At 42.2% G+C, this 17577-nt stretch overlaps 1 protein-coding gene across 1 annotated transcript in view; it reads left to right on the top strand.

The window, feature by feature from the left end:
* TMEM40 (transmembrane protein 40) overlaps positions 1–17577 on the top strand; it is a 53599-nt gene that overhangs the window by 12884 nt on the left and 23138 nt on the right. The window contains exons 2-4 of the mRNA XM_082264872.1: positions 5948–6005; positions 8815–8954; positions 14768–14918. Of these exons, the coding sequence (XP_082120998.1) occupies positions 5957–6005; positions 8815–8954; positions 14768–14918 (340 nt within the window). The 5' untranslated portion in view covers positions 5948–5956. The remainder of the gene's footprint in view (positions 1–5947; positions 6006–8814; positions 8955–14767; positions 14919–17577) is intronic.

Here is a 17577-nt window from a genome sequence, read left to right as displayed (position 1 = left end):
CTTCTGATGCCACGTGCCACTGCTACAGAGGAGTAGGAAGCCGCCACCCTCCCTCCGGGATTCTGCTCACCAGCCAAAGACCACGCAGCACATGTGCTCCTGGCTTTTATACAGTATCCCAGAATGCACTGAGACAGCCAGTCTCTGCCAATCACCAGGACTGTATCAAAGCCTATGTACCCATTGGTCAGGTTTCCTCCCACTATCCAACATGCCTCCCTATTGGACCAGTGTGAAACACTCTCTATAACCAATGAATCACATACTGAGCATACTGAGCAGACCTGACTCACAGATCCTGCTCTCTGGTAGGCAAAAAATCAATATAGACCCTCCCGCTACCCCTCTCACAGGGCAGAGAGAGCCAAAAACTACACTTTCTCACCAGCACCTACCCAGGAGGGCGCCACACCTAAACTCCTTCAAAAGGGCAGAAAAGTGTTAAAATCTTTCTTCATCTGTCAGGAATACAGAGGGGGATTTGGAGAGGATGCACTAACAGTGTGTGAGTGCTGATTGAAGGAAAGTCACACACCCCCCTCCACACAACAGAAGAAATATGTTGTGAATGGACAAGCTCTCGCCCCCCCCCCCCACCCCCCGTCCCTCCCGACACAAATTTATCTCATGTGTTAGGAAAACTTCTCAGAAGCGACTAATGCTGATAACAGAGGAACGAAGCACCAGAGAGAAATTACACGTAGAGCTTTAGAGAGAGATAAGTAAACCCTACAGATATATGTTTTTTGATCAGATTCCATGACTGAGGTTTACAATCACTTTAGGCTTGGTTCACATATATACAAATTGGATGCATTTTGAACCACATCTGATTCCCATGACACAAAATGGACCCATATCTGTCCCCTATGTGCTGGGGAGATTGCCAATGTTCCGGTAATTTCCTACACATACTGTGACATTGTGTAATATTGTGGCCATTTTAGAAGGATGTGCTCTCCCTCATATCAGGGGATTACTGGCATTCCATGTACACTCTCTCAAAAATTGGCACTATTGAGTTTGGGTATAGACTCTTTCCCTTTCTTATCAAGAAAAGTAATCACACATATTTTATATGCAGTCCGCATCTCCATAGCACAAAAATGGCGATCACAAATTCCCCCAAACATTAAAGAAGTCATAGCCAGAGTCAATTCACAGTGTACAATGGAACAAATGCTTGCATACAGAGAAGGGAGAGCACATACCTTCCATAAACACTGGAACTTATGGCTAACATCCAAACAGGCTTCTGGTATCAACTAAGAGATAAAAAGATGTATTCCATATAGATTTAACTTCAGTATAATGAAACCATTATCACCAGCCTACTTCCATCTTGTGGTACCAATAAGAGTATCTCACTTCATATTTTGATATAACAAAGAAGAACTGACAACGTTGTGTATTTCTTTTTATTATTTTAGTTACGATTTGATTTCAGTTATTAGACAGTATCATTACTTTTGGAGATATTACTCTACTCGCCCCTTAGGACCCTCGGAGGGGTCAATACCATGTTTCTCAATCATACTCCTTTTAAGCCTGCCCACAGTATGTTCCCAACAGGGGTGACAGGCTTTACATCACAGAGAGGTCATCCTAAAATATACCTCTAGGATTCCCGGCAGTGAACAGCAATAGTGTTGTCTATCTTGTTTATTTTATTTATCCTGTTTCTCAAATGTACAATGTGCACCAGAAAGATGGTGTAGTGGAGGGTTTTCAATCCAGCATGCATATGCATCTTATCAGAGGGCGGCCCTGAATAGCCCTGTACCTCTGTAGGCCTCTAACGGAGTGACGACTATGTAGAACAAATAGGGGGCAGCCTATCTAGTAGACCATTCTTTTGGTAAAATGTGGTTGTGTCCAGTAAATAGATACCAAACACGTCAAGCCTTAAAAACCTTGGCAAGTGTAAACACACCGAATGATGTAAACAAATAAACCAAAAATGCAATAATAATGCAAAAAAATGAAAACGTATGCAAATCGTGTAAAACAAAAAATGTCCAGAAGGTGACTAGTGATACACCAATGTGCAATAAACGTCCATATTATAAGTCCATAAATAAAGTGCAAAAAATGGTGACAAAAACTTCCAGCTTGGGGAAAGGTGAACTGTGATTGGAAGGTGCAAAGTCCCACCACCAGCTTGGCCTCTTACCAGAAGTTAAACGTTAAGGGCATATATGAATATGACCGCTCCAAAGGTCATGCAGCCAGGTAGAAAAGTTCCCAGAAATACAGAAGGCACTCTGACACACTCGTGCTCCCTAGACTCTTACCGGACAAAAGCCAAACAAGAAGCCTGGTTCTATGGTGATGAGTGGTCCTGCCGGGGGTTACTGGACTCTAGGATGGCTGATGTAGTTGCTTGTGTCCAAGAGGAACAGACCCAGTCAGAAAGCCTGACGAAAGAAGATCCTGCCAAAGGTGGCTAGACTCTGATTGGCTGCTGTAACTCCTTAGTCTGGTCGACCTCAATAATAGGGGACACAACAGAGGGGACCGCAATGGTGCATTACCAACAGTAGATTTTTATTAAAACAAATGGTTGCACTTACAGTTGTGAAGACAATAATAGCGAGTTCCCTCACGGAGGAGCTGTATGGCGGGGTCCGCCTGCAGTGCGGACCGCTGCCTGGTCTAGATGTGATGACGCGGCGCCTCCTCTCTGACGCGTTTCTCCCGATAGGGCATCCACTTAGATAGGAGGTAGCTCCTATCTACCTCCTATCTAAGTGGATGCCCTATCGGGAGAAACGCGTCAGAGAGGAGGCGCCGCGTCATCACATCTAGACCAGGCAGCGGTCCGCACTGCAGGCGGACCCCGCCATACAGCTCCTCCGTGAGGGAACTCGCTATTATTGTCTTCACAACTGTAAGTGCAACCATTTGTTTTAATAAAAATCTACTGTTGGTAATGCACCATTGCGGTCCCCTCTGTTGTGTCCCCTATTATTGAGGTCGACCAGACTAAGGAGTTACAGCAGCCAATCAGAGTCTAGCCACCTTTGGCAGGATCTTCTTTCGTCAGGCTTTCTGACTGGGTCTGTTCCTCTTGGACACAAGCAACTACATCAGCCATCCTAGAGTCCAGTAACCCCCGGCAGGACCACTCATCACCATAGAACCAGGCTTCTTGTTTGGCTTTTGTCCGGTAAGAGTCTAGGGAGCACGAGTGTGTCAGAGTGCCTTCTGTATTTCTGGGAACTTTTCTACCTGGCTGCATGACCTTTGGAGCGGTCATATTCATATATGCCCTTAACGTTTAACTTCTGGTAAGAGGCCAAGCTGGTGGTGGGACTTTGCACCTTCCAATCACAGTTCACCTTTCCCCAAGCTGGAAGTTTTTGTCACCATTTTTTGCACTTTATTTATGGACTTATAATATGGACGTTTATTGCACATTGGTGTATCACTAGTCACCTTCTGGACATTTTTTGTTTTACACGATTTGCATACGTTTTCATTTTTTTGCATTATTATTGCATTTTTGGTTTATTTGTTTACATCATTTTGTATGTTGCACATATGCACTAGGGCAGCGCACCTGATTTCTTTACCTATTCTACAACATACACTCTAAGGTAGCAGCACACCCTATATTGAATCAGCGCACTTTCCTACCCACCACAAGTGTAAACACACTCCTGGGTGCTGTAGCAGCTCGGAGTGCGTAGGCCTCATGCACACTGGACGTTATCAAAACATCAGTAGAAAGCTGTAGTTGTAGAATTCGTTTTTCAGCATTTTTTAGCTTTTTTCAGCTGTAGTGTTTTTTAGATTTTTTTTAGCAAAACTATACTCCCACAAAAGCTTATGGCTCAAAAACATTGATAGTCCTATATAGGTGGCGGAAAAAGTGTTAAAGGCTCACATTTTGTATACTTCTTGAAAGAAGCCTTTTGTCTATACAGCTTATTAACTTATCAGCATCACCTTATTCAACAACTTAGGCTGGGTACACACGGGCCAAAAATCGGTCAAAAATGGTTGGTTCGGCAGGAACTGACCGACATTCATCCAATGTGTACAGATCCTTGTCCTACAGAAGGCGGTCTCACTAGGCTTCTGTCGAACGGGCATGCTGGCGGGGAGGGGGGATGGGGCCCTCCCCCTGTCAGAACACAATAGCTTAGCAGGGGAGATCCCCATCACCTTGTGTTAGTACAATGATCTGTATGTTTTTTTTCCTTCACACTCATAGTGTGTACCCTGCAATGGATTGAAATTTCATGTAGACAATTTGTGCCTCAAGCATTGAGCTCTATCAAGCAAGTAGCAAGAGACAATCTCATCAATCTTTGGAAAATTTCTCTGATTATTTTGTTCTGGTGACAGCCGTACAATTTCCTCAATACTCTACCCAAACCTTTTAACCACTTGCCGACCGGAGGCCGTGTATTTACTGCGGCAGTGTGGCTCTATTTCGCGAAGTGACGTACCTGTATGTCGTTTTGTTCAACAACCACTAGATGGCGTGATCGTGCCACCAGAGGTGTGGTCGCTCTGTGATTGGCTAGCGGTCACCCACGATCATCCCCAGGAGAGGCAGATCGGTGGTCTGCCTATGTAAACAAGGCAGATCGCCGTTCTGCATGGGAACAAAATGGAGATCTTGTGTTCCTAAGCAGGGACCCATATCTCTGTCTTCTCCCAATCTGCGCAACCCCCCCGCCCCCCCACGGTTGGTAGGCACCCCCTAGGGACACATTTAAGCCCTAATGTTAACCCCTTCCTTGCCAGTGTCATTATTGAGGTGACAGTGCATTTGTTTTTAGCACTGATCACTGTATTAGTGTCGCTGGTCCCCAAAAAGTGTAAGAAGTGTCAGTTAGATGTCTGATTTGTCTGTTGCAATCCTGCTAAAAATCGCTGATTGACGTTAATACTAGTAAAGAAAAAAAAATCCATAAAAATATTGCATTATTTGTAGACACTATAACTTTTGCGCAAACTAATCAATATACACTTATTGAGATTTTTTTTACCAAAAATATGTATAATATATATTCAGCCTAAATTGATGAAAAACTTTGATTTAAAGTAAAAAATTTTGTTTTGTTTTTTTCAAAATTGTCGTTCTTTTTTTTGTTTATAGCGCAAAAAATAAAAAGAGGTGATCAAATACCACCAAACGAAAGCTCTATTTGTGGGAAAAAAGGACATAAATTATATTTGGCTAAGGCATCATACGACCACACAATTGTCAGTTAAAGTAATGCAGTGCCGTATCATAAAAAATGGCCTGGTCATTAAGGGGGTAAAACCTTTCCGGTCCAGAAGTGGTTAAAATAAAACATTATGGAAAAAAATAAAATAGTTTTGACTATAGATACACTTTCATTGATAGTCATTTTAATAGTGTGCTTGAGCTACAAAAAATGACCCACGTTCTACTGCTTTCATGCAGAAAATGAATATACTCTATGTATCCATACAGTATATGTCTAAACATTGGCAGTAGTTAGCATTAGAGCTTTTGTACATTTTCTCTGTTGCAAAACAGAGCAATAAATTTGAGTCACAATTTGCTATAAGTGTAGCCACCTATGTTCCTTTTTAGGTAATTTAAAAATACTCAGGCAGTTCAATTTGATTTGCACTTTGATTATTTCAGTACCTAATAATGTGAAAGGGACATAGCATTTTTTCATTACTTATTGGATATGGTTGCCACCTGTCCAGTTTAAATTGGACAGGATGATTTCTTTAACTGGTGTCCATTTTCTTGTTGCTATGCACATTGTCCATTTTGGTCACTGTGCTTATCAAGCTGGACTTGACTATTATTACAGTGTATTTTGGTTACTGCATGTACTATATGCGATTATTGAAATTATACTATATGATTATTGAATATGCAATTATTGTCATTTTTGTTATATAAATATATGCTAATATATGTTTTGTTTGTTTTGTTTTTTTGCTGCAGCAATTAACTATGAGTTCTGAGAAGTTCTCAATTCCTGACCTGACCCAAAAGGAACAAGGTAAAGCAACAGTATTGCAAAGTGTGTTACAATTAATTGGGAGGGGAGGACAGCTATGGACCTCTGCTGAGACTTTCCTGTGACCACCTTGAATGTAAAGGGATTTTCTTTCATTTTGGATAGAGTAGGGAAGGGTTAGACCCTTTGTCAAGATTTAGTTGGTGTTTAAAGCTTCCCTACTCTATAACTAAAACTAACATTTTGTCTTTACATATACTTTAATACTACAGATATAAACCTTATAACGTAATATGCCTAAGAGCAAACACTAAACCATGCCTGCTATCCTGTTTGCCAGAGATGCCTCTTATCTTGGAAGATGGTCAGTAAGCGCAATTGTGGCATAATTAAGATGCTACAGTACTCCCGACTAGCTGAGTTCAAGGTAGATTGCACATCCACATGTACAGTGCGTCTATTGCCTCTTCATCCAATTCTAGGGTTTATGATTCCCATAATCATTATGAGAACCAAAATCATTTTTTTCATATGAGGCATAAAGACATTTTTAACTCACGAACAGTGTAAATTATATTCTGTACTGTCCCTTTTATAAGGTACTATAATTATGTTTCTGCCATAAAGCATATTTTTAATACACCACTACAAAAAGAAAAGAACGCAGACATAAAAGTTTACTTACCTACAGAAAAAAAATATAAAAGCTTTTATAAAAATTAATTAAGGCTTATTTAGGGGTTACAATTTTGTTACAGAATATATATATATTTTACAATTTACACCTAACTGTAATTTATGAATGACGATAAAAACTGTAGGCCTTGTTCATAAATGAATGAAGAGAAGAATGAATGAAGAAAAGGACTGAGCTCACACTAACAGCCCTGCTCTGCAGCTAAGACTAGAAAAGCGGCTCTCCCATTATAATCTGTCATGTTCTGCTGTCACTTTGACAGCTGGTCTGCTGCATTTTGTTCACTCTCCCAGTGTAATCTGCAGGAATGAGCAGTCATTTAGTCATTCCAGCCCTGGGTAGGTGGGAACACTGGCCTTAGTTCTAATAGACGTCTACCCTGCGTCAGCGGAGTTGACAGAGAAAAAAGCTCCTGAATGATAAGGTAATAGAAAATAAAACATGGTCACGAAAGGGTTAGAAGAGGATGCAGTTGACAGTGGGCCTCTTTACCTAGGTGCCATATGCTTGCCATATCTGATTGTAGACCCCCCCTAGATAGGTGCCATGATTCATTAGATTTAGTGCTGGCTCACTGTGTTCAGTGGAGCTGGTTGTGTTTTTGTTAGGTACATTTAGCTTGCCTCACTGTAACTAGTGTGGCTGTAATTATTGTGTTAGGTATATTTAGTTGTGCTCCCTGTAGTCAGTGCACCTGATTAATTAGGTCAGTTCAGTGTTCTCAGCTGCTGCCAGTCTGTTTTACCTTTCGCTTCTTTCCAGAGAGTTGGTAGAATTCTTGGGAACATAGGTGTGGAGCTATGCAGATGGCAATATGAATATTTTTACAGCCCTGGCCAATCCCACTCGGGAAGCAGGGCCCTGAAGACTGCTGGGAGTCTGTATAAATTCTCTGAGAGGCTGGGCTTCTGGGATACGTCCAGCCTGGAAGGCTGCTGCCCTTCAGGGCAATGCTTCCATGTGCTTGTCATTCATGAGGCCTCAGGTGGGTGACCTGAAGCCTGGATACTGCAGCTACAGAGAGCTGACTGAGGGGCTGTCTGCTGAAGATCTAGTCTGGTATCAATGGAGAAAGGTGTTGCTTGGAAGGAGACAACCAACTGTCCCTGGACTTTTTGTGAGTACAGCCTGCAGAGAGCATGGAGACTTTTAGGCTGCTGCCACCCCTCTTGTGCTAGATAGTCAGCTGTGTGTTGGTTAAAGGAGACATTGGCTGGTGTCCCAAAGAACTCAGTCGATCTGATTCCTTGTGTGGCTCTAAGGAAAGATGTCTACATTTAACTGCCTCTAATACAAGCCAAGTCCATAGCTTGCTATATGTAAGCATTTCTGCTTCAGCTTTGCATTCAACTGTTTCCACTACAAAGCCAAGTCTACACTTTGCTATAAGCAAGCACATCTGCTTCGGCGTTACAGAAAGGAGTCTATTGCCCTCAATCTGTACATAGTTTCTGTTTTTGGAGTATCCCACTCAATTTCCTCAACCCTATCCAAGTTCTCCATAAATAAAAACAACACCCCTGGACTGGGTATTGAGGAAAAGTGTGGCTAAGATCTTGTGCCTGGCTGCGGGGCAAACTATCCTGTCCTATCCTCTCTTTGCATCGCTTCCTTTGTGTGAAATCCCTGGTGTTCCTGCCTGCCCCTCTGCTTTTCTATTACAAACTGACTACGCTAAGCAGGAAAACACATCGTGGTCAGTTCTCTAGCTGTGCTGGGAACTCAGCCTGCTTTTCTCCAATGATCAGACTTGTCCTGACTCCTGACATGCCTCCTCCTGCACAGCCTTTCATTGGGAAGTTCAGTGTGCTGCTCCTGCTTCTGATCTGCCCCCACCCCCGCTCTTATGCAGCTCAGAACAGAGGGAACACAGGGAATGTGATCACTTATAGAAGAGGGCAGAAAATGTTTTTCTTTTTTTTTTAAATATACAAAAAGGTTTTGTCCTTTCATTTCTATTTTAAACGGAATGGATTGTTTTACAAAGTGATCATTTACAATCACTTTAAATCTTGCACTGGGGACCTCAGTAGGATAGGATTTGCTACTGCTTGTGGTGCCTGATTTTAAATACAACTTTACACGTATACATGTATTTTAAAAATGAATTATTTTGTGTAATTATGTGTTCATGTAAAATGTGGTTTCTTACAGAAATCTTTCACAATGCATTCGCCAAAGACCTTAAGAACCTCAAGACAAATGCAGCCATCAGCTCATCCTTCTGTGACATCTTTGTGACATTCTGCAAAATGCCTTCCCTCTCCATTCTGACAGATAAGGAAGCCCAAAATGTGAGTTGTCAAGTGTTATACTATACAACTATAAATAAAAGTGACATTCAATATTTCATAAAGCTGATGCATTACCCACAAAGCCTATGTTTGAGCACTTACACCAAGTCTACAAAGCAAACACACTTTAATGTTGATTGGTGTAACTGGAAAAGACACTCCTCCTCTCAGAAATAAATTGGCAAAAATAAAACAATATATCCTCATAATTCATTAAACCCTGTTTGATGCAGACCACTGAATCTTCAAAATCCAATCTCTTTAGACTTACCAATATCTCCAAAGCTCTTAGAGCTCCAGTTGTAGAGTCCCTGTACCACTTTTTTGGTGACCTTCAAGCCGATCTATACTTAAAATCTAAAATTTGTGTCTATTAGGGATTCATTAAAACAACATAACATGGTAAATCAATGTAAAATGTATAGTAAATAATTATTGATTAAAATCTGCATTGCCCTTCTGCATAAATGACAGTGCCAAGGCAACCTCAGATCTTCAAGCCTCCGAGAACTGTTACATCAGAGGAATGCCTGCCCACTCCTGCTTCTAATTACTAGATTACATGAATTTTAACATCAAATGGTAGGGTTGTGGAACATGAAGAACTACCAGGTGATAGTTTCCGCCTCCAATAACTTGGCAGCTGCTTTCCAGCCAGAATGCTGTACATTGGAGAAAAGTGGACATGGGCAAAAGAACAACTTCAGAATTTATACTAAATATGAATTATCCCTAAAGTGATTGTATGTAAAGGAAAAAAAAAATAACAAACATAATGTAGTTACTTGCTTTTTTTATATATATAGATGGAGGGGTATTCATTCCCATATGTTTCATTTCAAGCTCCAACAATTCCCCTTTATTTTAATTGTTTTGCACAGAGCAGCCCCAATCCTCCTCTTCTTGGTTCCTTTGCCGGTGGTCTGGCCCCTCCCCCTTGCCAAGTGCCATCATAGCAAGCCGCTTGCTAAGGGGGGCACTCTTGTGTGCTCGCTTCCCAAGCCGGCTCTCGTTCTCTGTGTCTATAATACAAACAGGGCCGTCTTTTTCAATGCCAAGGGGCCCCGCAGCCCACACACATGGTGGCAATTACTGTCAACAGGCCAGAATCCTCCAGATTACTTAGTTTACCTGGTGGTCTAGAGCCCCCCCGTTGTCCGCCGGGCCCCGCCGCCCCCCCCCTTTGTTGTCCGCCGGTGGCTCGAGTACACTAGTTGCTAAGGCCAGGCCGATTGGCATCTAGCAACCAGTGACGTCACGTTCTGAGAGCAGAGCAGACCCATGATGCACAGCTCCTCGTCGGCTCGTCCTCCTCTACACGCCTAGAAGACTGGCTCCGCCTCCACCCAACTTCTCCCTTCGTGTGCAGCCATTGTGAAAGGTAAGGCAGCCAGCCCAGCTGCCAGGCTGCTTGATTTTCTTTTTTTTTTTTCACTCTCTCTCTCCATCCACACAAGAGACAACTAGTACCTGGAGGATATACCTTACTATATATTGGTCCCTGTAATATGTATATAGTAAGGTATATATCCTCCAGGTAGTAGTTGTACTCTCTTGTAGTATATATTGGTCCCTGTAATATGCATATAGTAAGGTATATACTCCAGCCTAGTTGTACTCTCTTGTAGTATATATTGGTCCCTGTAATATGTATATAGTAAGGTATATACTCCAGGTAGTTGTACTCTCTTGTAGTATATATTGGTCCCTGTAATATGTATATAGTAAGGTATATACTCCAGGTAGTTGTGCTCTCTTGCCATGATGAATGCATGTCCTTCGCTCACCTCCTCCGGACTCCTCTCCGCCCTGCCATTTTTATTCTTGTGGGTGATTGTGTAGGCAGGGGGCCCCAGGGCACTGCATTGCCCAGGGGCCTATAAGGCTCTTAAGATGGCACTGAATACAAATATAAAGCGTGGCTCAGCCCCTCTCCTGCCTCACTGGCTGTGATTGACATCATCTTAACCGATCAGGAGAGAGAGACCCAGTAGAGCTTCGGATCTTGTGCACATTGATTGAAATCGGGCTGGATTGAAATGGGGCTCAGGCAAGTATTAGGGTTGCTGAGGGGGCAGCAGCACACTGAAGGTTTTTTTACCTTCATGCATAAATGTAAAAAAAACCTTCAGTCTTTAGAACAACTTTAACAACTGAATTTCTCAAATATCTTGAAAGATAATATAGCACTCTTCTTCTTGGGGTGATGTGATATGGCTTAGTAAGTAGTGTGACAGGCTAATATTTCCATCTTAGGGCCTGGTTCTTGGTGCACAGCCAGGTAATAGATAGATTGGGCACCAGTCACATTACTCCTTTTCTTTACCAATTTTTGCTGTTAGTTTATAGGAAAGAGGGATTAGGGGTGTAGGATAACCAAAAAGTACACCATAATAGAACACATCTTCTGAAAGTAGCAGGCTTTTTAATGGCAGCATCTTGGTAACTGCTAAACTTGTAAGAGCAGTCAGACAGATCTATGACCCTGTAAGAGCAGTCACAGTCTTTTCTAACCCTACAATTACAACATGTGCTTTTTTGTGCATTTTACGTTTTTCAGAAACGCTCTACAGTCCATTTATCATGGTTTTCTGTAGTACACGTTCACATTTATGCGTTTTTCAGCCAGTCCCTTTTTTGAAAGGGTCGGGGACTTTTTTTTCTGCAGCAGATAGCATTTTGCGTATCACAGACTTCATTGGAGTCACACAGAAACACAAGTGTTGCGTTTTTTGTTGCTTTTGATGCTTCTGTTAATAGTTGGTTGCTAAAAAGCAGGCCGGGAAGCCAGCCACCGCGTCCTTAAAAACCAATGAGTCATCAGCTGACAGCTAAATGTAAAAAAATTATTTACGGCTAAAAAATGAGTGAAAAAACTGCATGATACACACCAGGACCTTTGGCCCTTCTGTCAAAAACATACGTTTTTGACAATCCCTTTATTAAAAAAATGTCCCCTGATGTAGATCTATCAATCAATAATCAATAACGATGACGACACCACCACCGGACCCGAAAAACAAAACAAAAAAAATAAATTGGGGGACATTTTTTTAATTTTTTTAATAAATTGTCAAAAACACTTGTACTTTCTTTATTTACTTTTACACTTTTTTGGGTGAATGGGTAGGGGTACTATGTATCGGATACTCATTCACATAGGGTGGACCGGGATCTGAGAGACCCTTTGTTAAAGAGGGCTTCCAGACTCTGATAAGCTCCCTGCCTGCAGACTCCTACAACCATAGCCCAGGGTTTTGGAGAAGAGGCCTTTGCCCCCCTCTGGCCCAAAGCACCCCCCCATGTTGAGAGTATGTAGCCTGGTATGGTTCAGGAGGGGGCGGTGCTTGCGCGTCCCCTCCCTTTCCTGACCTGCCAGGCTGCATGCTCGGATAAGGGTCAGGTATGGGTTTTGGGGGCGACCCTACGCCTGAAGGGCCTGGTATGGATCTGGGGGGAGGGGAGAAGCTGTTTTTTTCACAAATTTTTTAGCAGGCAATTCTTTTTTTTACATTCAGCTGTCAGCGGGGAACTTTTGGATAGAGTGGAGAGAGATTAGAACGACTGTCAGTTTTTATTGCTTTCTGTGCCCTCGTTATGGAGATTCACCCTCTCTATTTGTTCTGTTTACCCTTATTATTATTACTGAAAGTAAAAGAAAAAATTCTAATTTTGAGTTGTCCCCAGAAAAGTAATAGGGGGAAGATCTTCCAATGGGGACACTAGTTACATAGTTACATAGTTGGTGAGGTTGAAAAAAGACACCAGTCCATCCAGTTCAACCTATAATGTGTGTGTGTTTGCAGTTAACAATACATTGTATACCCCTGTATGTTGTGGTCGTTAAGGTGCCTATCTAATCGTTTTTTGAAACTATCGATGCTCCCTGCTGATACCTCTGCTTGTGGAAGCGAATGCCACATCCTTACTGCTCTGACAGTAAAGAACCCTTAATGCAGTTTAAGGTTAAACCGCTTCTCTTCTAATTTTAGTAAATGGCCACATGTCTTTTTAAATTCCCTTTCGCTGAAAAGTTTGTTTCCTATGCTAGGGTCGCCAGTACGGTATTTTTACATTGCTATCATATCCCCTCTCAAGCGTCTCCTCTCCAGAGAGAATAAGTTCAATGCTTGTAGTCTTTCCTCATAGCTTATGTCCTCCATCCCCCTAATTATCTTTGTTCCCCTTCTCTGGACTCTCTCCAGTTCCAGCAAATCCTTCCTGAGGACCGGTGCCCAGAACTGGATGGCATACTTGAGATGTGGTCGGTCCAGAGTCTTGAAGAGTGGGAGAATTATTGTTTTATCTCTGGTTCTGGTGACCTGGGGGTCCCCAAGGAATTTCCCTAATTTGCCGAGATTTCCTCTTACTTCCTGTTTGGCTATGGGACATTAGAGGGAAATCTCCCTGCAATAGGACACAGATGGCGAAAAAAAAAATCAGATGCGGTTATAACCCTCCCTTGCTCTATCCAAAATAAAAAAAAAGTTTTGCCTATAGTTCTACTTTAAACTTCTCAATTACTTTGGCAAATAAGCCCAAAAGTGTTTGCTTGAGAAGTTACAAAAACACGTGATTGTAAATCCCATGGCAGTGTTAACCTTTGTCTTGACTTCTTTCACTTTTGATGGTCAGCTTGCCTCAATGTAAATGTGGTAAAATAAATACTGTAAATAAAGACTTTTAAAATATAAAAATAATTATTATACCAAATAATATCATTACATGTATTAACTACCCACAGTTATCACAATTCAGTGTTTTCTGTGACAGTGGAGCTCTTACAATACCTGTAAATGCTATACCCCATTATGACTGTTACATTCTGCAGAAACAATTGCGCTGTTTTTATATATGTTTTGTTCTTTGTATGGCTAGAACAAAGAAAAAGAAGGGTTGGGACTTTGTATGAGACTCACAAAGACGTGTGCCTTCATCCCTAAATATAAGATGAAAAAAGTCCCAAACTTTTCTTTTTTGTATAACTAGAATGTCAATAAAACTCTATTGATCAATAAAGGCAATTTGTCACCAAGAATGATTAGACAGGCAGCAATTCAATGATTAAAGTAAATGTTTTTTCATAGAATCAGTCAGTATCTTTAAAAGCATAGCTCTAGTCAAATATTTGTTTTTAGAACCTCTGTCAGAATTGTATGAGCCCTATAGATGACCTTCTTCTGTATGAGCCCTATAGGTGACCTTCTGTATGAGCCCTATAGGTGACCTTCTTCTGTATGAGCCTTATAGGTGACCTTCTTCTGTATGAGCCCTATAGGTGACCTTCTGTATGAGCCCTATAGGTGACCTTCTTCTGTATGAGCCTTATAGGTGACCTCCTTCTGTATGAGCCCTATAGGTGACCTCCTTCTGTATGAGCCCTATAGGTGACCCCCTTCTGTATGAGCCCTATAGGTGACCTTCTTCTGTATGAGCCCTATAGGTGACCTTCTTCTGTATGCGCCCTATAGGTGACCTTCTTCTGTATGAGCCCTATAGGGGACCTTCTTCTGTATGAGCCTTATAGGTGACTTTCTTCACCCATAAAGAAATGGGGAGGGGGGGGGAGCAATTAAAACATTTTCAGAAGTTCTTAGCCTTCCCCACTAAATAAAAAAACCCTAATGTATTTTTAGTTTTGTTTGTGACCCCACTGGAGAGATTTCTCAACATATTCTTTTCTGGCAGGAAGTGAAGGTAAATCTCCCCTATAGGAACACAAAGAGCAATGACCAAGTCTCTATCCCTTCCCTAGGGTTATGCCTTACATTTTAAATGATGGTAATTTTTTAATACTTTTCTTTGTGTTGTAGATTCTTGAGCTGAGTGATCTACACAGAAAACGGGAGGCTGCGCTGACTTGTGCAGATGAGAAAGGTTCAAGAGCTTTGGTGGTGTTTTACCTGTTACTACACACGAATGATGAAACTGCCTATGGAAAACTTCCCAGCTGCCAAGAAAATGGTATTCGTTTTAAATTTAGTTACTGTATTTTTTGTCATTAATGTATTGTGTGGATTTTCCATTTACTTTCCAATGTGCAGAATATAGAAATAGGAGTGAGATTCCTGGTACTGTAGGAAGTCATTCAATAACACTCCAGCAGAGTCCACCTTCCATTGACTGACCTTTTTTGATTTTCTATCTCTTTTTATTGTGGTCTCAGGGAAGAGACAACCTCAGAGGGGCAGAACAATCCTGATAGCTTTAAATACAACAAAATGACAATGAGCAAAGTGCAGCATCCCTTCGCATCCATTTAGAAATACCTTCAACTGCTCTAGCTGCAGGGGAGTGACGGCCAGGGCCGGCCCTACCATGGGTCCTGCTGGGTCCATTAGACCCAGGCAGAACTTTGAGAGGCACAAGATTTTTCTTCCACAAGTTTTGTGTGTCGTCAGTTTGCGCCGTGTTACAGGTGGCATTTCCCCATCTCATACTGCCGCCCATAGTGCAAACTGATGAGTATAAGGAGGCAGAGTGTCTCCTCCGAGGAACGTCCCTCGCGTAATCGTGGTGTGTGCAATGACGTCAGACATCAGCACACTCCATCTCACGCAGGGCAGGCTGGATTTTTGGTGGCCGTGGCAGACACAGGAGTGACAGGAGGACTGAGGACAGACAGTGGGTGTTTGGTGGACCAGTCCAGTGGTGAGTTATGGAAGAAGAATAGTATATATAAAATTTTCTAAATTTTATATTTATATGTATTAATAGATGTGGGGGCCTTTTGGAGGGCGTGATTTTTTTTTAAGGGGGGGGGGTGTAACGCTCCTGCGTTTCTTATATGGTGTGGATTTTCAGCTGCAGAAATAGTTCCATGTCTTGTCAAGTAAGAGATATGCTGAGATACCATTCCCAACCTCAATGACTCATCATGTGTGGAAGGTCTTATTTCAGCCAGTAAATACACACAATTAGCAAGCTGGTTCCTAGAGTGACTTTATGTATGTGGTAACACAATGATGAAGGTTGAGGGATAGGTTGAGTGGAGGTGGTAGGTGATAGACACTTGAAGGTGAGACAGTAGCAGATGGATGCAGGAAGGTTTAGCAATGTTGTATGATAGCAGATGATAGAATAGCAGGTGGACATACAAAAGAGATCAACCCAGTGCAGAAAAGTAGCAGTAGTCTCAAGAGCTAGCAATCTAGTTTATGCAGATGTGATAAACAGTCTCTACTATGCAGAGCTAGATAGTGTAAGCTTAGTATAAGTTTATAGAGAATTCCCCTGCGGGGTACTTAGCACTATTAGCGATACAGCCGAAGGGTGGTTCAGGAGAGGCGGATGATCCAGTAGCGGGATACAGGGATCAGCGCAGCGAGGTTCCGTCAGCGAAGTAAGCTTGCAAGCATGGAAGCTTCAAGCAAGGTTAGCATCCAGATAAGGGTGTTTGAACGAACACATGTGAGTGAGAGCCGACGCCTTAAATAGCCATCTAGTCCGGCGCTGAGTGATGACAGCTCCAGTCTTAAAGGTGTATGCGCACCTTTCCAAAAGTAAATGGTAGGGCGCATACACTTGTGGAAAGTGTAATTTAGGGTACCAAAGGTACCGGAACATTACAATACCCCCCCTTTAAGGCCTGCTCCTGAAGGCCTCTGGAGCTGGTTTGTCTGGGTATCTCGCATGAAAATTGCGGATTAATCTAGGGGCATGTATGTCAGAGGTGTTTAGCCAGGTGTCGTCTTGGGGCCCATAGTTCTTCCATCTAACCAAGTACTGAAGTCTTCTTCTGTAGATACGAGAATCCAGAATCTCTTTTATCTCGTATTCTTCTCCACCTTCAACCTGTACAGGAGGGGGAGGTGGAATATTAGGCCTTATTCCTTGGTCCGGAACATGGGGTTTTAGTAGCGACACATGGAAAATGGGATGGATTTTTAGGTCCATTGGCAATGTAAGCTGCACTGCAGCTTTTCCAATAAGTTTCTTGATTGGGAAAGGTCCCAAGAACAGAGGTCCAAGCTTTTTGCTAGGGATCTTCAGTCTCAAGTTTTTTGTTGAGAGCCAAACGAGGTCCCCGATAGTATACTGTGGAGAAGGTCTTCTACGAAGATCATAGTACTTCTTTTGTTGACTGTGAGCATGTGCAATAGTAGTATTTAGTAAACCCAGAGAATCCTTTATTTGGGAAAGATAGTCTGAGGCTACTGGGTTATTTGAAGGAAGGATGCGTGGAGGGAGAATAGAGGGATGGAACCCATAGTTCAAGTAGAACGGACTCTGCTTGGTTGTACTGTGAGTTGCGTTGTTGTAGGCAAATTCTGCCAGGGGGAGAAGATCCAACCAATCATCCTGTTGGTAAGAAGTGTAACAACTTAAATACTGCTTGATGCATTGGTTGACTCTTTCAGTCTGTCCGTTGGTCTGCGGATGGTAAGGAGAAGTGAGCTTCCGCTCAATCCGTAGTATGTGACATAGTACTTGCCAGAATTTAGAAATAAATTGGGATCCACGGTCAGACAAAAGAGTTTTTGGGATACCATGTAATCTGAAGACATGTTTCATCAGGAGTTCTGCCGTTTGTTTGGACGAAGGTAGTCTGCGAATAGCAATGAAATGTGCCATCTTTGTCAGATGGTCCACTGTCACCAAGATGGTATTAAATCCTTTGGAA

This window comes from Pelophylax lessonae (genome assembly GCF_965119305.1).
Source record: "Pelophylax lessonae genome assembly, chromosome: 8".
In the NCBI taxonomy this organism is placed as follows: domain Eukaryota; kingdom Metazoa; phylum Chordata; class Amphibia; order Anura; family Ranidae; genus Pelophylax; species Pelophylax lessonae.
This window is presented reverse-complemented; position numbering and strand designations above follow the sequence as displayed.